This window comes from Osmerus eperlanus, chromosome 9, assembly GCF_963692335.1.
Source record: "Osmerus eperlanus chromosome 9, fOsmEpe2.1, whole genome shotgun sequence".
Lineage (NCBI taxonomy): Eukaryota > Metazoa > Chordata > Actinopteri > Osmeriformes > Osmeridae > Osmerus > Osmerus eperlanus.
In genome coordinates, this window is record NC_085026.1 from 2,393,516 (window position 1) to 2,415,210 (window position 21,695).

The following is a 21,695-nucleotide window of genomic DNA, read 5'->3' on the forward strand; positions in this document are numbered from 1 at the left end:
AGAGGAGGGGGCGGGATGGGGGAGAGGAGGGGGAGATAGGAGATAGAGAGAAGAGAGGATGGAGTTTGAGAGGGGGTGAGTGGAGGAGAAAGGTGAGGGAGAAGACAGAAGGAAGAGTGAGAAAAGGAGGGAGAAGAGAGGTGGAGGGTGGGTGAGGTGGGGGGGGTGGGGTGGGAAAGGAACGGGGTGAATAGAATGGTGAAGAAGGGTGTAGCCAGATAGGCAGAGTGGAGTGAGAGAGGAGGGCAGGGGAAGACGGCAGATTGGGGAGGGTAAGGGGGGTATAGCAGAGTATGTTTACAACTCCTAAAGCAGCAGTGCTGGTAGTGCTGGTGCTACTGGTGTCGTCAGTACTGGAGACGATGACAGGGGCATGTGCTCTGCCGAGGTGTGCCAAACCAAACCAAAGCCAAGCTTGAAAAAAATACGAAAGGCATCAGCAAAGAAAGGCGGCTGTAAAACTGTGGATGGGAGAACGCAACTGAAACGATCTCTGCCAGGCTGTGAGCCGGTCGGCCCGTGGTCTTCCCCCTCTGAAGCGTGCGCAAGCCGGGAAGCAGCAAGCAAACGCTAATGCTGTCTCCTTCTAGACTGTTCTACCACTGCGCCGGCCCACAGCCTGTCACGGGTCCTCTGTGAGGAGTCGTGCTCCGGGTGCTTACCTGTGTGAGCACCCCCTCGGCCAGGGCCTCGGCAGGGCTGGTGGGGGTGACGGCGGGCAGGTGTCCTGGGGCTCCCACGCTCAGCTCCAGCCTATCCACCCTGGGGACCGCCGGGGCACCCCCGCCTCTGGTACACCCCGGCCTGGAGCCCCCCGGGCTGGAGCCCCCCCCCTCTGCTCCAGGAGAGGCCTGGTCCTCAGGCTGGAGCACCTCAAGCTCCTCCTCCTCCGAGGGGCTGGAGGTGGCTTTGGCCCCGGGGGAGGCCCCTGGACGCTCCACCAGCACCCAGGAGCCCCGGGAGTCCCCCTCCTGCTGGGCGGAGCTGAGGTTGAGGGCCACGAAGCCGTCGCCGTGCTCCGGGGAGCCGGGGGACGGGGGCTTGGGGGAGCCGGCGCCAGACAGGAACTCCTCGTCGTAGTGCCACACCCTTTCAGGTCGCTCTCCACCAATGGCAGCCTGGCCCTGGACCCCCTCCGCCCCGGGCCCTGGTCCCGGCTCCCGGTCCTCCAACTGCTTCCCTGAGCTGCTCACACACACACACACAGAGACAGTGTGGTTAGTCTACCTGAGGCGTGTGGATGGCGTGGTGTGATAGAGAGAGACGGGGAGGAGGGGAGGGTAGCAGAGGCACTGACCAGGCCCCCATGAAGCGCTCGGGGCTGGGTTTGGACTCCAGGGTCATCCTGCACTCCATCTCAAAGCTCAGAATGTTTCGGAGCTTCTTGAAGCGGTCCGAGGCGGCCACCGCGTCAGAGTGGCCCTTAACAGGGGATCCCAGGCTGGGCCCCGCGAACGGGCTCTGGGGCCCCTGGTTGTTGCTGTGCTCGTCCTCGGTGGCAGCCTGCAGGGACACAGGGACAAGTGTAAGGCCGTGCCAGTGACAGGAAACAAACTTGGCGTGCTCAAAGTTCCATCATTTCAACTTTGACCTTGGTCCTTTCAAAGCACAGCCAATGAGATTTACATTTTACATTTACATTTAGTCAATTAGCAGACGCTCTTATCCAGAGCGACTTACAGTAAGTACAGGGACATTCCCCCCGAGGCAAGTAGGGTGAAGTGCCTTGCCCAAGGACACAACATCATTTTGCACGGCCGGGAATCGAACTGGCAACCTTCAGATTACTAGCCCGACTCCCTCACCGGCTGAGCGGAGATAACAGGCTGAGATAACAGCTGTTGGTGACGTGGTCGTTAGCTTAGCTGTTTATGTATGTTGCTATGCAGCACACCAACTGTCTGCTCCCCACCTTGAGGTGAGCCAACAGCACATTTCTTATCATGTGTTCCCGGCTGTAGAGGAGACTAGGAGGAAGTGTGGGATTGATTAAACATATGTAGGTGTGTGTGTGTGTCTGAATGCGTGTGTGTGCGCGGCCTACCTTCCGGACAGCTGATCTGACGCGGTTGCGGTTGCGGTCCAGCTCCTCCCAGACGTCCGTCTCCTGGATGCGCAGCGGGTGGAGCGGGGACCCCGGGAGGCGCTCTGGGGGAACGTTGTTCTCCCCGTCACTCAGCTGCTCGTCCTGCAGAACCTCCTCCGTGTTCTCTCTCAGGAGATCCCCCGGGATGAGGGAGGCGTTGGCCATGCTGGGAACACAAGATCATCGTATCAAATCATCAGCATCCCTATTGTCATCATTAGAATTGTCATCATTATTATCATGGTAATCATTATCTCCATTGTCATCGTTATCAGTCATCGTCAATGTTGTCATAATCATCATCTTTTCTGAAAATTACATTTTCTGCCTGGGATAAATAACAGGAAATGTAGAGGACCAGGGCCAGATTCTAACCCGGGCTCCTACGCTAAGGCCTCAGCCTATGTGGTACGCACACTTGACTCGGGGGGAGTCCTAATATCTCCATCGGTCTCAAAATGTCAATGTTTAGCTTGGCTTAAGAGTTCGGTTCTTATCATTGTCAAGAGTCCAGTTCAGAGTCCAGTACGGGGGTGGCAGCCCTACCCCATGTGAGCAGGAGTGAGCCTGGTGTGGTGCTGCGGCGTGGTGGCCGCCGTGCTGATGGTGAGGGTGCCGTCTGAGCCCGTCCTCTCCCAGTCGTACGGGTCGTTCTCCACCACGTTGTACGTCTTCATGCTGCTGTCAAACACCGACATCAGCAGCTGCAACAGAAAGTCACCAGTCACCTCCCGTTCTGAGTTGTGGACGATCCCGAGGTCGATTCGTCTCCCCCGAGATAGCGATGACGGCGCACAAAAGGAAAGAAGCACGGGGAAGATTTCGATAAACCCTGAGTCGCAAAAAAAAATCTAAAAGATGTTAGGAAGGCAATATTTAGAGCTAAATATAGGAAAGGCTTGCGGGCATTCTAGAGATGACCAACAATTCTGCGGACACTCCACAGCCTCTGCAGATGAGAGGGACTTCTGTAGGCAACGAGAGATTCGGCAGACAATTTTACATTTACATTTAGTCATTTAGCAGACGCTCTTATCCAGAGCGACTTACAGTAAGTACAGGGACATTTCCCAGAGGCCCAAGGACACAACGTCATTTTGCACGGCCAGGAATCGAACTGGCAACCTTCAGATTACTAACCCGGTTCCCTAACCGCTCAGCCACCTGACTCCCTCAATCAGAAGGTCCATCGATCAAAGATTCCGCAAACATTTGAAAGGGATTCGGACAGTAGATTCAGCAGTCAGTGTCAAATAAAGATTTGCTAAACAATCATTCTATCCCACACACAGAGGTTTCATATCCTGGTGACGCGTTTCTAGCAGCTAAACGGCAGTGCTGAAGAGATGCTGTTGCCGTTTACCTGATAGTCAGGTTTGGTGAAGTAGTCGAGACTGGAGATGTGATCCAGGAACACGCTGAACTCTGCTGGAAGGTGCTTCAGCATCAAACGATGGTCACAGGTGTCCTTCAGCTTCCCCACATGCTCCTGGGGGAACCACACACACACACACACACACACACACACACACACACACACACACACACACACACACACACACACACACACACACACACACACACACACACACACACACACACACACACACACACACACACACACACACACGTCTCTTCTCCTTACTCAAAGGAAAAAAACTTGAATGATGATTGGTTGCCAGGGGGGGAACTCGGGAGGAACACGTACCTTGTCTTTGATCTTTCTCCATGGCAACTGGCCGACCATGAACTCCACCAGCATGTAGAAGAGGGACCAGAGGTCGTCATGGCGACCCATTTCCTGTGGCATGAAAAGCAGAAGTTAGGCTAGCGTGTTAGCGCAGGACAGAGTGCTTGTCCAGTACAGAGTGTATGGGGGAAAGAGACCCACCTTGTTCTTGTGCGCGTTGACCGAGGCGTAGCGGACAGTCCCCCTGAAGCCTGCCACGGGACGAGGCTGAGGAACACACACACACAGCACAAGGACAGCGCTGAGTCAGCATCCCCCCCTTACTGGCAACACGCACACCTTCAAGACAGCTTCACCCTGCTTCACCCCCCCCCCCCCCCGCCGGTGGACACTCACAGGCCGGACTTCCTGACAGGAGTTGGTGAACTGGCGGGCCAGGCCGGCCAGGCCGAAGTCCAGCATGTAGCAGGTGCGACAGGTGCTGGGGAACCGACCCATGGCGAAGTTAGACTGAGGGAAGGAGGACAAGGACGACAAGGAATTTCAATAACAGTGTACTTGATTTCAAATGACATTACGCATATAATATGATACACACAATATTACGAATATGACTTTTCGCAACATAGTCATCATTTTCGAAAAAGAATTCTTGTCAGACAGGATATCTTGTTCGATCTGGTTCACATCTTAAGGCTGTTTGCCCCGTCTGTGTCTCACCGGTTTGATGTCCCGGTGCAGGAAGCCCACAGAGTGGATGCTCTCCACGGCATCCAGGATCTGGCGGCCCAGGCGCAGCGTGGTGCTGACCGTGAAGGTGCCGCGGCTCATGCTCCTGCGCAGGTCCGCCAGGTTACGACCCTGAAACGCACACCCAAAACGTGAACACAGACACAGAAAATAACCAGGAGAAATAAGATAGACTACCCAACGTGGTGAACCGTTCATTTGGTGTTTATAGTGGAAAGGGCATACGAGTGGCATTTTCCCTTTGTTTTTACATTTTATGCATCACACGCTGCATATGAGTACAAACTCGTAGCCTAAGAGTGTGGATGAGGGTGTGGATGAGGGCGTGGATGAGGGCGCGGATGAGGGCGCGGATGAGGCGAAGCTGATCTCCTCTCAGGCGTACCTGCAACTCCATCACCACGTAGTTGAAGCGGTCGTTGCGGCCGCATCCCACAAAACGGCACACATGGTCCTTACCTGGAGAAGAGGAGAGGCAGGAGGGAGGAGGGGAGAGAGACAAGAGAGAAGAGAGAGAAGGGCGAGAGAGGAAGGAGAGGAAGGTGAGAGGAGAGAGAGGTGAGAGAGACACGTTTAAGGAAGTGATGCAGCAGAACCGGGTACTTCAGACAGCATGTATGGTTCAGCATTAGGGTTGGGTATCGTTTGGGTTTTTAAGATACGGGTGCCAAATCGACACTTACAGTTCCAGTGCTTAAACTGTGCGATAAAAAAACGAGACTTAAACCGATACTTTAAAAAAAGAGCCACAAAACAACGGTGGATGACATAAAAAATAATCTCAGTCGGGAAATTATTTTTCAGATTATTCAGACTCCACATGAACGCAGTATAATTTAACTAGCGATCATGTGTGGTGATGGTGCTTCTTACGTCCGTTTCGGAGCACCAGAGGGTATCATATTTCAATTGGGAGCTCAGGCATTTAAGTGGCACCGAAACGAGGCACCGAAATCTGCGTTCTGATTTGGTCCGGTACATACCGGTCATGTAGGTACCGGTGCCATGTTAGCACTGAGTTTTGGTACCCAACCCTATTCAGCATGTCTCTTTCCTGTCCTGTCTCTGTGCTGCCCACCAGCGCCCTTCTCATCCTCCACCCTCCCTTCACCTCTCCCTCCCTCCCTTCACCTCTCCCTCCCTTCACCTCTCCTACCTTCCCCTTCCTCCCTCTGCTCTCCTCCCCAAGCCCAGCAAGCACACAGTATGACTGCCCATGGTTCTTCTGATTTACAGTGTGTGTGACTGCTAGTGTGTGTGTGCATGCGTGTGTGTGTGTGTGTGTGTGTGTGTGCTGGTATCTCAGGGGACTCTGCTCACCAGCAGCCAGACCACTGCCACGCCCCAGAGCCCTTCAGCACACAGCACCCTCAGAGCAGGGAGACACCCTGACCCTCCTCCACTGGGGTGTGTGTCTGGTGCAGTAGCAGTGGGGGGGGGGGGGATTGATGAGGAGGGGAGGGGGTTGAGGGTTGCTGTTTGGTGGGGGTGGGGGGGTCATCTGGTGTCCTGTTACAGCCTTCTTCCCTCAGGAAACCACTGAACAATATTATCGTGCAGCTCTCCTTTAGGACACATGATCCAGCCCATTGATTTTCCTCAAGAGGAGGCCCAGGCTGGCAGGAGAGCAGCACAGGAAGGGAGGATGAGAGGGAGAGAGAGAAAAAAAAGAAAGCAAAGAAAACAAAATGTCCCCGATGGATCTCTCCTAATTGCTTTGTTGATCCTCTGGCTTCTGTGAGGGATGCCGAGTTGGGTTTTAATCTAGTGGACGGAACACACAGTGGAACTAATGCTCAATGGAACTGAGAAAGGAATAGTATTTTTGTGTTCATTCTCTTAATACTAGCCAATGAGCCTTTTTCAATACCATGGGATTAGTAAGGGCTTTAGAAAAGTTCTCTCTCTCTCTCTCTCTCTCTCTCTCTCTCTCTCTCTCTCTCTCTCTCTCTCTCTCTCTCTCTCTCTCTCTCTCTCTCTCTCTCTCTCTCTCTCTCTCTCTCTCTCTCTCTCTCTCTCTCTCTCTCTCTCTCTCTCTCTCTCTCTCTCTCTCTCTCTCTCTCTCTCTCTCTCTCTCTCTCCTGGTGTCTCTTAAGGGCTGTTCTGGTGTCTCTGCTGGTGTCTCTAATAGTGTCTCTACCGGTCTGTGCTGGTGTCTCTGCTGGTGTCTCTGCTAGTGTCTCTGCTAGTGTCTCTGCTAGTGTCTGTGTCTCTGCTGGTGTCTCTGCTGGTGTCTCTGCTGGTGTCTCTGCTGGTGTCTCTGCTGGTGTCTCTGCTGGTGTCTCTGCTGGTGTCTCTATTTGGCTGTGCTGGTGTCTCTAAAGGGCTGTTCTGGTGTTTCAGCTGGTGTCCTAATACTGTCTCTACTGGTGTCTCAAAAGGGCTGTGCTGATATGTCTGTGCTGGTGTCTGTGCTGGTGTCTGTGCTGGTGTCTGTGCTGGTGTGTCTGCTGGTGTGTCTGCTGGTGTCTGTGCTGGTGTCTTTGCTGGTGTCTGTGCTGGTGTCTGTGCTGGTGTGTCTGTGCTGGTGTGTCTGTGCTGGTGTGTCTGTGCTGGTGTCTGTGCTGGTGTCTGTGCTTGTGTGTCTGTGCTGGTGTGTCTGTGCTGGTGTCTGTGCTGGTGTCTGTGCTGGTGTCTGTGCTGGTGTCTGTGCTGGTGTGTCTGTGCTGGTGTGTCTGTGCTGGTGTGTCTGTGCTGGTGTCTGTGCTGGTGTCTGTGCTGGTGTCTGTGCTGGTGTCTGTGCTGGTGTGTCTGTGCTGGTGTGTCTGTGCTGGTGTGTCTGTGCTGGTGTGTCTGTGCTGGTGTCTGTGCTGGTGTCTGTGCTGGTGTCTGTGCTGGTGTCTGTGCTGGTGTGTCTGTGCTGGTGTGTCTGTGCTGGTGTCTGTGCTGGTGTCTGTGCTGGTGTCTGTGCTGGTGTGTCTGTGCTGGTGTCTGTGCTGGTGTGTCTTACCCTGCAGCTTCTTGAGCACGGCCACCTCCATCTTCAGAACCTGCTTGGGCTGCTGGGCCGACTCCACCTTCAGGGCCACACTGACCCGGGTGAGCAGGTCCAGCGCTTCGTAGATCTCCCCGAAGCCTCCGCCCCCAATCTTCTTCACCTGGAGGAGGACACCCCCCCCACACACACACACACAGAGACACACACACACACATGCCAGCCATGTCAGAATTTAAAGGCACCACACCCCCAAAACAGATGTCAACAACGTCTTCCTACCCATGTACACAGACACACGTGCACACACACACCCACACAACCATGCTTACAGACAGGCACACACACACAGGCGCGTGCGATCTTGTGTATCGCCTTAGCAGCTCAGGCGGTGGGATTAGCAGCGACAGTGTTGCGTAACACACCTCCTCAGTCAGAGAGCAGGAGGGGGGAGGGAGGGAGACTCCCTGAGGGAGAGAACACGCTGGATTGGGGGGGGCGGAGGGAGGGAGACAGGAGGAGTGAGGGAGACAAGGGGGAGGAGGAGGGATCGGGAAAGAGTCTCTCGAGGACAGGCCTGGAGCCCATAGCAAGCTGCAAATAGCTACACTGCTATTTTAAGAACCTGCTATCTTAGCACCATTTCTCACACGGGGACACTGACCCCAATGTGTCGCCCGGTACGGTACCGGTGAGGTGAGGATGGAGGAGACGGAGCCTGACGGAGACCGTGGCGGTGACGGTGAAGGGTGGCTCTGTGGACGGAAGCGCAGCAACCGAACCAAACACTCACCACTTTCCATCGCTCCTTGACCAGGACGAGCACACTGAGGATGTCCGCTTGTTCCGCGGCGCCGCTCATCCCTCCGGTGGACCTCTCCGAGTGCTGCAACGGCCCGCCTCACACTGGGCCGGGCATCTGGACCCTGTGGAACCCTGGAGAGGGCCAGGGGGAAGGGGGGTGGGGTGGGAGAGAGAAGGGAAGGGGAAGAAAGAGGGATAAAGGGAGAGGGGGGTGGAAGAGAGGGAGAGGGAGAGGGGGGTGGAAGAGAGGGAGAGGGAGAGGGGGGTGGAAGAGAGGGAGAGGGAGAGGGGGGTGGAAGAGAGGGAGAGGGGGAGAGAGACAAAGCAACAGAGAATCGTCGTGAGAATGTGAGCAGAGAGAATGAAAAAGAAAGAGAGAGAGAAAGAGAGCGAGAGAGTGACAAAGCAGCAGAACGTGGAAAAGGTGAAGAGGAAAAAGAGAGGGGGGGGGGGGGAAATAGATTGATGATGACATGCCTTCATAATCAAAAGGCATGCCTCCACACTGTGGGGTCCTGGAAACACAAATGTAGTCGAGCTAGTAAAGACGTATGCGTCGGGGAAGCTGGGCTGGCGAAAGCCAACCCCTCGTTTCTGGATCGCGGACAGGGTCTCTGATTCATAGCTTCACCACAGCTGTTACTGCACCTGTTGCCCCTGCCGACACATGTTCCCCCCTCCACCCTCCCTTACAACAACACACACGCTGCGCCACCCACACGCCCAAAACGAGTCGCCCTCGCTCGTCCCAAACGAGCTCCTTCTCAGACACAAATGTAGACAGGGAGACACGGGCATTTCTGCAGCTCGCACAATGTGCTGTGGTGAAAGTGATCTTGTTCTGTAAACAAAAATCTAACAACAACAACACTATAGTGGTCATAATATTAATCATCTTCATTTAGCAGATACTTTCATCCAAAAGTGACAGCGACAATTGAACCTGCAACCTCAAGATCTTCAGTCACATGCTCTACCACTAAGGTATAGCCATCCCCATAGTCTAGTAGTCAAGGTTGTTGATAATACAACTTCCTTTCACTGTCTACAATGCGTCTGCTTAGACTACGGTGTTACACGATACACAGACTCTCTTTATAATATTTAGGCCTACTGGCTGTTTCTAATCAGACTTATCAAACAGGGGGTTGGCAGACTGCTGTTAATGTATTCCTTTCCATGTTCTTTACATGTTGATACAATAAAAAGAGAGAGAGACTAACGGAGGGCTCCCTTGTTGGGCATGTGGATGATACTGTATGAGCTATGCACTGTATATTTTAGTGTCAACTAGGAGGATTATCTCTGGCCTGCAGCGCCTTCTCTAAAGTTATTATCAATATATAACAGTCATCTAAGGAGCAAACAGTTACCACAGATGATAGAGCTCTCATCCTGCTCCACACATACAGCATGCCTGCATCCCACTGGCCTGCCTCTAACACACTGCCCTGCCGCTAACATACGGCCTCTTAGCACACTGGCCTGCCTCTAGCCTAGTGCCCTGCCTCTAGCACACTAGCTTGCCTCAATCACATTTCTGCTTCGACAACGCTGCCCTGAGTGCCCTGTCTCGATCAAACTAGTCCGTCTCCATCACACGGCCCTACCTTACAGTCCTGCCTCCATACATCCCCTGCCTCAACACACTGCCCTGCCTCTATACAGTACAGCCTCTATACATCCCCTGCCTCCATACATCCCCTGCCTACAGACATCCCCTTCCTCCATCACACCGCCCTGCCTCCATACAAGCCAGCATCCAATGCACTGGCCTGCCTCCATCACAAAGCCCTACCTCCTTACAGTCCAGCCTCTATTCATCCCCTGCCTCCATCACTCTGCCCTGCCTCCATACAAGCCAGCATCCAACGCACAGGCCTGCCTCCATCACACTGCCCTGCCTCTATACAGTCCAGCCTCCATCACACTGCCCTGCCTCTATACAGTCCAGCCTCTGTCACACTGCCCTGCCTCCATGAAGACCTGCCTCCATACAAGCCAGCATCCAACACACTGGCCTGCCTCCAAATCACTGGCTCACACATGTTGTTGTGCTCGGGCGTTACATAAGCAGGTCTCAGAGTAGCACGACTGGGTTACAGAGGATCACAGACACACCACACCAGAACAGACTACCCAGTATGCACTGGGGGCAGGAGAGCATGCTCAGGTCACAGGAAATCAAGACAGTGAAATTGGACTCGAGCTCGACGGAGGAGCGGAGTGGCCTTGGCAGTCTGTCCAAGTCGCTTCTAAACTGCAGAGGGGGTGACTAGGTGAACTGCAACAACCTCTAAAGGTCAACCACTTCGGCTAGTCACATGTTCCAGAAGAGGAACAGAGCTGTGCCGGCGTCAGACTGCATCGAAAAGGACAAAAAAGCCAAGCAAAGACACATGGTACATTCCCATAAGAAGATTCTAATTAGTGCAGCAGCCCTAGGGACACGCCGACAGGGGGGGGATCCCCAAATCCCCAGAAGGTCACATTTCGAAACAAGCCCTGACTCCACATAACATCTCCACTGAAGTACACTCTGCAGAGAACCTCGGTTCCAAAAAACTCTCAAGGTCACAGACTCTCACCACCCTGCAGCTCGGTTCCGTCCTCGTCTCCGGAGTGATTCCCGATGAGGCTGCCAGGGGTTTCAGCCCCAAGCCCTTCGCTAGCCAAGCTAGCCAGAGCAGAAGGAAAGGTGGACCGCTGCCAGGAAGCCCAGAGTCGCTCCGTTCACCCAGCAGGCTGGTCACACAGTGACTAATCTCACACCTCCTCACACACAAGGAAGGCAGCGCTGCCGTCTCCTCCTCCTCCCCGATGGGAACCGTCAATAATACACACCGACGCCAACAGATTTGATATCCGAAACCGGTCAATATATCTATGACAATCTCCTGATGCTCTCTCTGACCCCTGTGTCTCCATGGTGATGGGCTCATTTTTCCATTTGCTTCCCTCTTGCTGTCCCTCCCTTTCTTTTGAGTGAAATGAAAGACAGCGTGATAGATTAGCTCTGTCTGGCTCTAATCCTCTGAACTCTACCCATTCATTAACTTAAATTCATTTATTCAGCCTAATAACTCACGCCAGCAGTTTATTTATGTCCCAATGTGCAAACAACTCTCAGCACACAGTGAATAAACTACATTAAAGGGTATCTTCTCTGTTTACAATAATCGTTTTTGTTACTGGTTGTGCCTCGGGATGAAAGCAGGGTTTTACTAATCTGGCAGCTTCAGTCGGCCCTGGCTGTGTTGATTGCTCTGGAGCCATGCCGTACTGGGGAGACCCTCCTCCGGCCCTGGCCAACTTAATAGTCCCGCTACTAAACGGGAGGGCGACTGCATATTGGGGATGGTCTGTAAACACTACCACATTCCGTTCCACTATCAGGAACACTGGTTATCCCACATGTTGACCTCAAAAACTGTGGAAAACCTGTCCTGGTTTGAAATGTGACGCGCAATGGCCATCTTTGTGAAACTGTCAAAAACCTGAGATGAACTTCTCTACTTTGTAACTACTGGTCACCAAATTTACAATTAGACGCACGCACAGGAACGCACACACACCTCAGCTAGCTGGCTAATCTTTTTGTGATCTAAAGTTAATGTGGTAACACACGGTGCACGGTGTTTTAGAGGATTGGGGTTTCACGTTACGGAAAGACAAAACTATTAGGTTCGATACATAATAAGCAGTCCGCGTCCGATGCGGTTAGCGAACCTGCGTAGCTAGCAAGCGTTGCTACAGCAGATTTACGATGCGTGTACACGCGAATACACACAGGCCACGCTAGCTAGCAAGCTGTCTTTAAGCAACGTTGAGTTGCAGAATTTTAAATAATCATGCATGAATGTAAACAACTTGACAGTTGCGCAGCATTGTTTCGTATTTCCCTGACGACAATGTCACGGCGACTGCTGCATCCCTGAATGTTGGTATGATCACACCATCCGCTAGAATGGCTGCTTCTCCCATACCTTGATCCTTCTTCCAATCCTTGCTTGATCCAAAAGGAGCCGGGTGTGGTTACAAAAAATCCTCTACGTTTGTTTTCACGAGGGGCCGTGGCATCAATTGGAATCCCATGGCCGAAATACTTTCCATGTGCAGCAGGGTTTGTGTCTGTTAATCCATAAAGAAAAGAAGGCAAATTGGATATTAATGTTTTTTTTCTCTCTTCCCTCGATCGTCCCTTTCTCCTTCTCACTGTCACCTCAGCATCTCTCGATCGCTGCAGATCCGTGACGTGACTACTCTCTCTGACGATCAGCCTTCCTGCGCGCGCGTGCACGATCCTATCCTCCTCGCAACAGCTCGCTTGTTGAACGCGCTCATGATTTCTTTTTCTTTTTTTACAAATAAATACATTGAAAATACAAAAACTCATGCATGTGTACGGACGTGCATGAGTAGTCAAGTTCTTAATAATCCATAGAATATAATAAATTCATAATAATTAACCGCACGTAATATTCCCTTGTCAAATAGATGTCAACGAGTTTATTTACCTGTCATAATAATAATAATACATGTCTAACATATGCGAAAACGTTTCTGTTTCTGTGTTTTCGTTGCGAGAATATGCACTTATAACTTCAGAAAAACCTTCCATCTTAGCTTTGCGTTATACAAGCCAGTAAATTCAATTATATGTAGACGGTAAGAAGAGGTTGGAGATATTTGTTTTGAATTGGGCCATGCGTGACACTGCGCATGGGCTTTTGGAAGGACCTAGTCGGATGTGAGTGAGTGGGCGTTCCGTTCAACGCGATGACGTTGCCATTTCCAACCTAGTCGGATGTGAGTGAGTGGGCGTTCCGTTCAACGCGATGACGTTGCCATTTCCAACCCGGTCAGTTCGGTATCCCTATAGCATCCGCCTTTTGGCATCTGTTTATCAATCCACGTTTTTCTCAAAGTATCTGTCCACCAGCATTCTGTTTAGAAGCAGTGTTTAGCTAGTTAGCACTGCTAAGCTAGTTAGCATTCCCACCATTCTCTCCCACAGGATGCTGAGGTTGTTCGGTGCCCTGGTTCTTGTTGGACTGATATTAGCGTGCTTGACTTCTTGGGTGCTGGAGAGCTACAACACTGCCTGGCACCCTAAACGAAGTGTCAAGCACTCTAGTGACCATGATGATCATGAGGAATCTCGGAATAGTGTTCCACCATATCCCGGCGGTGAATTCGATAACATATTTTGGTTTGTGCAGGTAAGTTGATCTATCATATTGGTTCGATATTTTTGCGTATTCGTAAGTAAAACTATTTCATTAAAACATGGAAGCTTACTTGGAAAAGAATATCCTACCAGGTAACTGAGTTGTAAGCTTGTCAGCCTTTTGTGCAGTGCTGAATGAATGGGGTCACCGACCAGTTTGCGAGCTGTCAGTGTCATCATGTGGACAAAGGTGGCACTAGTAGTCAGCCAGTCATAACCAGGTTGCAAGACTTTGAGTCATGTTGTGATAGAACAAGCTTGGGGTCGTACAGGTGAATCGGTGAACAACACTGGCTTTTGGTTTTCATGGGTATGTTCACAGTCACTCTTACGCACTCATTGTTTGTTTTCCAGGTGTCTGACATTCATATCAGCCGCTTTCACGATCCCAGCCGGATTTCGGATTTTGAGAAGTTCTGCACTGACACCATTGAAGTGATTAAACCTGCTCTTGTTCTCGTAACAGGTAGTCTGACATCCCCCCAACACACACACTCTCCGTCTCCATCTTACTAACCTTGTCAGTGAAGATCAGTCATGTATTCTCGTGGCTCATGACAAAAACACCGTACACACACCTACAACATGGTAATAGTTGTAGCGGGGTTTGCTCGTTTAAAGATAGAAATACTTAATTTATCATAAAGTCTGGGGCACCACCCTAATATTGGTTTAGGACATTAGGGAATCCTATGTTTAATATGTAATAATCAGTCTCATCTTTAGGAATGAATTCGTTCTAAGAGTAGAGCCAATCGTAACATCAGTGAACACGCACGTCAAAATATCTTTACAATGAATTTATTCAAGTAAGGTAAACAGATCTTATGAAAAGTTGGATTATGGGTTTGATATGAGAGATTGGTTTCAATGAACAGAATGAAATGGTCTAACTTAAAGAAAGGCAGAAATTGTACAGTCAGTGATTACATCCTTACAAATCATAAACAGAGCTCACGCCAATGCCATGTCGAGGAGGAAAGAGCGTTAGCCATAGTTACGTTTGATCAGGGGTTGATCAATGATGTTGAGGGCGGTTTGCGCCAAAGGTCCATTTGAAGAATCTGAAGTCACAGCGCGGCTGCGCTGGGTCATGTGACTGAGTCTGCGGGATCTCAGTGAAGTCGCATTTGGAATTGCGTTTTTGGTTCTTCTGTTGAAACGTCCCGATAGTGACGCGTTCACTATGAAGTTGAATCTCAGGAGAAGCTTGGCGACGTCCTTTGGAACGCCAATCCTGATGGCGTTCATGCCATGGTCGGTTTCGCTGGAGTCCGAGATTGATGGTCATCTTAGGGCTTTATACAGTTCGAGGGAGGACCCGTCTGGGGTCAGATGTGGATTGGGGGAAGCTGGGTTCTCAACTCCCCCCTCCTTCCTTCACACCTACCAAAGGTGTGATCTGATCTCTGGCTGATCATTCGATGGTTCAAATATTGTTCTGGACATCTTGGTACAGTTACAAAATATAGTTGAATGATTGTTTTATTATGATAGCTTCGTGTAGATACCAAGAATGACGTGGTTATCTTTCAGGAAGAAGGAGTTGTTACTAGAATCAAGATTTCAGTGAACACAACATTAAAACAAAGTAACAAACATAACACAAATATCCCTCTCATAATTCTCCACCTTGTACTCTTGTGGTAAAGTCTCAAGAACTTTCCTCAAAAGTTCTGATCAAGGTATGTTCTTTGTTCAAATCGCCGCCGAAACGGATAGCAAATGGTCGCTGGAGACGTGTTGTCTAAATCAGGCCCTTTGAAGCTTGCAAGCTAGCAGGAGGGCTGATTTGGTAGATTGGGGAGGTCCCCCCCCCCATTCTATGGTTCCTTTGCATCGGCGTTTGGTGGGTAATCAGCATACTGAGGGTGTCACAAGGGCTGATTCTGATGTGATTGAATCACTCTTCAGGTGTGGCAAGATGTTGGCTCCGTGTGGTCTTGTGGACCTCACTACATAGTATTAGAAAGGGATTGTATGTCAAATTGACCATTATTAATAATGCATGTGTATGTGAATGTGTGGGTGTGTGTGCGTACCTGTGTGCGAATGTGTGGGTGTGTGTGCGCACCTGTGTGTGTGGGTGTGTGTGTGTGGTTCTGCCCAACAGGAGACTTGACAGATGCTAAGACAGAGAGCAAGGTGGGCTCCCTGCAGCACGAGGTGGAGTGGCAGGCCTACCACAACGTCCTGAAACGCTCCCGGGTGCTGGAGCGCACCAAGTGGATCGACATCCGGGGGAACCACGGTGACTGGAAGCATCCAACTTCCTTAAGCAGCGCGTGCTCCCAATTTACACGACCGGGCTGTTTAAGGAGCGGTCGGTTTTAGAGAGAGCGATGTGGAGAGGATCGATGATGTGCTGCAAATCTAAGTAGCTACTTTGCTACACACTCCTCCCAGGGTGTTGAATTACAGGCTGTTAGGGGTGAAACGAGATATCATCGCATGATCACAAAATCCATTATATTGGACCTGCAGCTGTCCGACGGACATACAGTTCTTCAGTATTGATTGGTTGGTTGTGTTTTCTGGCACTGATATCAGGCAGTATTTGAACTTGCTGGGAAGGCATGTTCAAATGCAACCCTGACATTCTGAGAAGGGACTTCAACTTGGGTTTGTTGTTCTCAGTTAACTATGTTTTGTAGCTACAGCTGTCGCATCCAACTTTGCAAATGACATTACTATTATCTTCCTGGACAGATGCTTTCAACATAATCTCCCTGGACAGTGTGAATAACTACTACAGGTCAGTGTTCATTCTTACTGTGATCTAACAGGAGTAAACACTCCAGTACTGTTGGTCTCAGCGCCATCATTCTCTTTAGCAAGGATAATAATAAGAATGTAATAATCATATAGGTATCAGACAAACCCCTTTATCCAAAACAGCATACAGGCGATTTGAACCTAGCTAGATATCCAGCCCTAACCCAGCCATGTACAGTAGCTGTCTAGGCAACATATGCAGTAATGTTATTTATTGACCTGTATCCAGGGCTATCCAGGTGATGTGAAGGCCAAGAATAGAATCCCTGTCTGGCAGCCAGATAAGAGCACGCTCTCCATGAGGCCCCTCGTACTGACAGACAGTCATTCATAATGTATTGTCTTATATGGGCCGCTTTACTTTGCTACTTCCAGGAAATGCCCCTCGGGGATAAATACAATGTTTGAACTGAGTTGCAGGCTCTACTTCCATACTCTGTGGTTCTGCAGCTTGTCCATACCATTACGTAAATGTATTCGTACTTGTGTACTTGCTGTCAGTATAAATCAGCCTTCAGATAGGAGCAGGACCCCTCCTTCCCCTCACGTCTCCTCCAGATGCCGTTACTGCAGTATTACAACGTGGCTCTCCTCCAATACCATTGGTCTCCCCCACAGGAAATACTCAGCCAATCAGAAGGTGGGATCTTTCCACCATGTCCACCAGACTTCCTTTGGGAACTACTCCTTCATCTGTGCAGATGCCACTCTCACTCCCGGACCAAAACGACCATACAACTTCTTTGGCATTCTCAACCAGGTATATCAACAGTATATCTGCATCCATTAGTAATTCTTTACCAAACAGATTCCACTGTGATATTGCAGTGTATTAACAGATTTTACTGTACCTAGGTAACATAATAACCAGATTATACCGTACCAAGGTTACAGAATAACCAGATTTGACTGTACTTGGTAACAGAATAACCAGATTTTGGTGTGCACATCTCTCCAGGATCAGATGGATCTTTTGGCGGACTTCAGATCGGAGAGCCGCAGTAGCAACCAGTCGATCTGGTTCGGCCACTACACCACCTCCACCGTCATCTCCCCCTCTCCAGGTCTGAGAGGGGTGATGAGGTGAGCCTACAGGAATGTTTGCGTGTGGTTCTAGATGGAGCAATGTGCGTGTGTGTGTGTGGTTCTAAATGAAGGAATGTGTGTGTGCATGTGTGTGTGTGTATGTGTGTGTGTGTGTGTGTGTGTGCAGCTCAGCTGTGGCGTACCTCTGTGGCCATCTGCACACCTTGGGGGGTCTGATGCCCGTCCTACACAGCCGACACCCCCAGGGTACCCTGGAGCTGGAGCTGGGAGACTGGATGGACAATCGAAGGTAACCCTGGGAACACGGTACATCACAGACACATACACACACACACATGCAATACACACACACACACACATGCAGTACACACACATGCAGTACACACATACACACACACATACACACACATACACAGATACAGTACATACACATATAACAGACAAACTGACAAATGTATGTAGCACTGGAGTCACACACACACACACACACACACACACACACACAGGCAGGTAAGCAGGCTGGCAGACAGGCAGACAGACAGATATAGATTAATAAGGTAATAGAGGAGGTATTATATCATACACACATATAGTGGAAACGCACACATGCTGACAGTTCCCTCGTGTCCCCTCTCAGATACAGAGTTCTGGCCTTTGACCACGACCTCCTCAGCTTCTCAGACCTCACCTTCCAGCAGTGGCCTGCAGTGCTCATCACCAACCCAAAGGAGGTGCAGTACCTCCACCCTGGAGCGGAGCCCCTGGGGAGGATGAAGCGCTCCACCCACATCAGGTGGCCCTTCTGTGTGTGTCCCCCTGACCCCTGACCCCACCCTCCTGCACCCTCATACGTCATACATGACTAAGCTACCCCTACATATTCACACCCACCCATCTCGTAGTGTTTGTTCAAATACATGTTCTACACCTGACGGTGTATGTAGTCGTCATACTGTATAAGATCACTGAACATACCTGTCAGCTATGTGGATGTAAACCTGTCCCTACACCATAATAGGTCCTGATAATGCCACCTTGCTTCTCCTGTTTGTGGGGGTCGTCCCTGTTTTGACCCTGGTCCTCCTGTCCTCCTGACCCCCCCCTCCCCTCCCCTCCCCCAGGGTCCTGGCCTTCTCGGAGGCCCCCATCACCGCTGTGTACGTCAGCGTGGACGGGGTGGGTCTGGGGGCGGCGCGCCGGGCGGGGGGGCCCCTGTATGTGCTGCTGTGGGAGCCCTCCCTCTACCTCATGGGGCCACACACCATCAGTGTCAAAGTGGAGGTGATTTTTCCTTTCTCATTTAGCTATTAATCACAGTCCTGGGACTTTTTTGAAATGTATTTTTTATTTGCTGTTCATCGTCACAGTACATTCAGAGTTGATGTTGATTGTTAGCCAGGTGCTCTAGGATATTCATGCCATGAGTTGGTCAGACCTTTCTCTTGACTGTGTTAACTGTGCGTGCGTGCGCGTGCGTGTGTGTGTCAGGACTCGGCTGGGCGCTCGACGGTGCGGGAGCAGCACTTCTCTCTGGAAGGAGACATCTCCCCCGGCTTTGGCTTCTTCCAGTCCTTCGTCCTCCTCTCCGACCACTACATCCTGGTGAGGCCCCCGCCCACAACCTCGCAGTCCGTCATCCCGGAGACCGCCTGCTCTGAACGGCTCACCTGACCCGGGTCGCCTGACCCTGTTTGTGTTGCGCCCACAGGCCCGGGCAGCGTTCGTGACCGTGATGTTGCTGAACGTGGGGGTCCTGGTGTTGTTCCGGTTCCTGCGCGCTCCCCCCGTCAAAGGTGAGAGGAAACTCTCCTACACTCCCCCCCCCCCCCCCCCCCCCATCAGCCCTGGTTGAGCCCCAGTAGCTGTTCTGACCTGGACAACCTCAGTGCTCCTGAAGAGCCCGAGTGCTCCTGAAGTGTCCCCCACTGGCCTTCACCCTGTCCTCTGCTTCCTCAGTGTCGGGGCTGTACTCCCAGGTGTGCGTGTCTCTGCATCTGCTCAGTAAGATGGACTCGTTCTACTACTCCCTGCTGCTGTTCAACCTGTGCACGGCCCTCGGTGAGTACAGGGGCCCCCGGGGGACGCCTCCTCCTGGGTCTGTGTGTGTGCGTGGGTCCATTCACCTTTACTCCTCTCTTTCTTTCTTTCTCTTTCTTTCTTTGTCTCACTCTTGTCTTCCACTCTTTCTTGCCTCATTTGTCTTGTCTTGTCTGTCTCTCTTTTCTTCTCTCCTCTCGCTCTCTCCTTCTCCCTGTGTCTATCTGTATTACTGTTTCTCTCTTGATTTCTCTCTCTCTCCACAGGGCCTTGGTTCGTAGGGGACCTGATAGATGGCCACAGGGGTGTGTGTTTTGCCTTTGGTGTTTTCATCAATGGCCACTTCCTAGAAGGCAGTCTCTCCTATGTGGTTGGAGTCACGCAGGTAAGAAATTAAAGGCAGGCTGGGTACATTTTGTCTTGAGTTCGAAATAATTCAAAACTAAATATCCCACCCCCTCCCTTCAAAGCCACTCCCCCAAAACATATGAACACGCTGCCTGACTAATGCCAGGAGGTAGTTAGACAGGCAGACAAGTAGCCCATCCAATCATTGCATTTGGTCCGAATGCTGTCCAATCATTACACTTAATGATTGGTCGTGTTTATTACAGTTCTGCAATGCCCAAAGATATCGGATTAATTTTATTTTACTTTCAGATTTTTTGGTTGCTATCAGTATGTGAAGTTTGTCAGCAAATGACAAAATGTGTGTCTCAAAAATATTACTGACCCTGCGTTTGAACAGAGAATGACGATCCTTCCATGTGTTTAACTTTTAAGTAAAGACTCTACTAAACCGGATGTACTCACTGTACATCCCACTGTACATCCCAGTCCTACACCTTTTTGTTGTTTTGCTATTTCTCATCCTTACATACCGTCCATGTTTGCCATGGAGACACACACTGACGTGTGTGTTGTCCTTCTCTCATACTGAGTACTCTGTGATTACCATGGCGACACACTCTGACGTGTGTGTTGTCCATCTCTCATACTGAGTACTCTGTGATTACCATGGAGACAGACGGACGTGCGTGTGTGTGTGTCTCTGACAGATGGTCTTCTTTAACATGCCTCTCACCTGCTACCTGTGCTGGAGCCTGCAGCTGCGTTGCCGTGGCGGCTCGCTGCGCTCCCAGCTGTGCCGGCCGGGCTGTGGCCTGTGGACCCTGGCGGTGCACGGCGCCATGCTGCTGCTGCTGGCCTGGCAGGCCTACTCCTGCCTCTTCCTGCTGGAGACATACGGGCCCATGGCCTTACTGTTGTCCCCCGTACGCACGTGGGCGCTGGTCCTCAGCCTGGCGCTGGTGCACCGCGCCTGGAGGGGGCCCATGCCGCGTCTCCACGGCGACAGCAAGGCCGCCTCGCCCTCTTGACTGGTCGCACCCCCCCCCCCCCCCCCCCGGGCCTGTGGTTTCGGAGCTGCGCGTGTCTTTGTTGGGGGGCTGTTTTCCCCCACCACACAGAGGTTTTCTTCCTTCCTTCCTATTCCACTTTCTCACTTACTACCCTCTCTCGGCTTCTAGTGTTGTTTAATATGCATGTTTTTGTCAGGCACCGTGCACCCCCAGACCACGTCTGACAGACCTGGTGTTGAGTCTGAATCGTCATGCTCAACAACAGTAGTATACCAGTATATCAGTGTGCAGTAGACTACAGTAGAGGGTACACTACCTGGATGTGTTCTAATGAACGTCTTACAATGTAGTTGACTTGACCTTTGAAAGTGTTGCCTTGGCCAACTGCCATATCTGTACAGACCTAGCTCTGCTCTCTACCCACTACTGCAGGCTGAATCTTAGGATAAATGTCTTTAGGACTGTCATGATCCATGATTGGAGTCATTTTCGACCCCAGTAGTACCAGAATGTCAAAAGCTCAAACTGTTGACATGACAACCTGGGTTACTTATTCGATAATATTACAACCAACATCATTGTGTTTCCAATGCAGTCAGCATGACAGATTGGATAACACATTTTACACTCTTTTAGGAAAAATTTAAGACAGCTTTTCATGATTGCTACAGTGAAGCGTAAAGCAGTTGTTTACAGCACCACAGCTGCCATGGAGTTTAAATCCGAGTAACTCAATTCATGATTTACAGAATGCTTGACTACCAAAGTAGTCCATTAGTGATGACTCAGAATGGCTCCAAGTGCCAAATGCCCCCTCTTAGGGACCCTTGAACAAGGATCATTATTTTACCACTGGCTCAACTATTCCCTTTTTACAGAAGAGCGAATGTTTGAATGTGGGTCCCAGTATTCGTCTAAATGTGATGGAGAGTGAAGGGGGTGTGTATTACACTACTCTAGTTCATTATGTTGTTTTAGGT

The 21,695-nt window shown here is 50.9% G+C and overlaps 2 protein-coding genes across 2 annotated transcripts in view; one reads left to right on the forward strand and one right to left on the reverse strand.

Moving 5' to 3' along the window:
* The window catches only part of ttbk2a (tau tubulin kinase 2a), a 16,851-nt gene extending 4,311 nt beyond the window's left edge, over positions 1 to 12,540 (reverse strand). Inside the window, 14 exon segments of the mRNA XM_062469490.1 lie at positions 302 to 353; positions 601 to 1,185; positions 1,298 to 1,503; positions 2,045 to 2,252; positions 2,633 to 2,790; positions 3,450 to 3,575; positions 3,795 to 3,887; positions 3,978 to 4,043; positions 4,173 to 4,286; positions 4,497 to 4,637; positions 4,912 to 4,985; positions 7,477 to 7,624; positions 8,255 to 8,397; positions 12,252 to 12,540. Of these exon segments, the coding sequence (XP_062325474.1) occupies positions 302 to 353; positions 601 to 1,185; positions 1,298 to 1,503; positions 2,045 to 2,252; positions 2,633 to 2,790; positions 3,450 to 3,575; positions 3,795 to 3,887; positions 3,978 to 4,043; positions 4,173 to 4,286; positions 4,497 to 4,637; positions 4,912 to 4,985; positions 7,477 to 7,624; positions 8,255 to 8,323 (2,040 nt within the window). The 5' untranslated portion in view covers positions 8,324 to 8,397; positions 12,252 to 12,540.
* A 583-nt stretch (positions 12,541 to 13,123) lies between these two features.
* On the forward strand, positions 13,124 to 21,208 carry tmem62 (transmembrane protein 62). Its single transcript, XM_062469852.1, has 14 exons — positions 13,124 to 13,487; positions 13,850 to 13,961; positions 15,609 to 15,746; positions 16,205 to 16,250; positions 16,889 to 17,030; positions 17,229 to 17,353; positions 17,484 to 17,606; positions 17,955 to 18,110; positions 18,439 to 18,598; positions 18,806 to 18,919; positions 19,026 to 19,110; positions 19,274 to 19,375; positions 19,621 to 19,739; positions 20,413 to 21,208. The coding sequence occupies exons 1-14, from the start codon at positions 13,284 to 13,286 to the stop codon at positions 20,731 to 20,733; spliced, it is 1,947 nt and encodes a 648-aa protein (XP_062325836.1). The 5' UTR covers positions 13,124 to 13,283; the 3' UTR covers positions 20,734 to 21,208.
* Positions 21,209 to 21,695: the final 487 nt, after the last annotated feature.

Excerpts from the sequence above, each read along its gene's own strand:
- tmem62 (XM_062469852.1), top strand. The coding sequence starts at position 13,284 with ATGCTGAGGTTGTTCGGTGCCCTGGTTCTTGTTGGACTGATATTAGCG. Across the intron at positions 15,747-16,204 it reads CGACATCCGGGGGAACCACG|ATGCTTTCAACATAATCTCC; the intron begins GTGACTGGAAGC and ends CTTCCTGGACAG. Across the intron at positions 16,251-16,888 it reads AGTGTGAATAACTACTACAG|GAAATACTCAGCCAATCAGA; the intron begins GTCAGTGTTCAT and ends TCTCCCCCACAG.